Source organism: Herpailurus yagouaroundi, unplaced genomic scaffold (assembly GCF_014898765.1).
Source record: "Herpailurus yagouaroundi ecotype Mexico unplaced genomic scaffold, PumYag 161, whole genome shotgun sequence".
NCBI lineage: Eukaryota > Metazoa > Chordata > Mammalia > Carnivora > Felidae > Herpailurus > Herpailurus yagouaroundi.
Window position 1 is genome coordinate 10,029,580 of NW_024412402.1, and position 638 is coordinate 10,030,217.

The following is a 638-nucleotide window of genomic DNA, read 5'->3' on the forward strand; positions in this document are numbered from 1 at the left end:
CTCCACCCGCGCGCACCCCGGCTCCGCCGCCTCCGCCGCCCCGGCGCCCGCGCGGGTCTCACCTTTGTGTAAAGAGTCCAGGAGCAGGAGGAAAGTTACCAGCCACATGCCATAAAGAGGCCCTATTCTCCGGGGAGGTGGTCCTGTGGCCGGCCGTGCGGCAGCGCCTCTCCCCCGCTCAGCGCGCTCCCAGCCGCCCGCACTCCGCGCCCCGCTCTTTCTGCTCCTGAGCCCAGCGCTCGGCGGCGGCGGCTCCTCCCTCCTCGGCTCCCTGGCTCCTGTCATCCGCGGGGCTGGGCTAGGCGGCCGCTCTCCCCGCCCCCCCCGCGGCACCCCGGGTGGTGAGCGCCGCGCGAGCCCGGGGCCCAGCCGGCCCCCGGCCCCGCAAGCCCGGGGACGGGGGCGGGGGCGGGGGCCGGGACCAGCCGGCCCCCGGCCCGGGTTCGCCGTCCGAGAAGCCAGGGGTCCCCGCCGCCCGCCGGCTCGGAGGGTGACATGTGTCCTACGTGCGCCAAGAGCCCGCCATGCTCGGGCCAAGGAGGCCCTGCGTCTCCCGGCCCGGCACCTGGGGCGAATGCTGCCTGCCTCTTGCGGACTCAGTTTACCCATGGATGCTCTGAATAAAATCCAGACTAAGA

At 74.5% G+C, this 638-nt stretch overlaps 1 protein-coding gene across 3 annotated transcripts in view; it reads right to left on the reverse strand.

Annotated features, from left to right (window-relative positions):
- Positions 1–227, reverse strand: part of DSCAML1 (DS cell adhesion molecule like 1) — a 350,222-nt gene extending 349,995 nt beyond the window's left edge. Inside the window, exon 1 of one of the 3 annotated variants that reach the window (XM_040483149.1) lies at positions 63–224. In XM_040483149.1, coding sequence (XP_040339083.1) covers positions 63–108 — 46 coding nt within the window. In that variant the 5' untranslated portion in view covers positions 109–224. Of the gene's footprint in view, positions 1–62 lie in introns of all 3 variants that reach the window. The other 2 variants (XM_040483150.1, XM_040483151.1) reach the window with 2 other exon arrangements.
- Between the last annotated feature and the right edge of the window lie 411 nt (positions 228–638).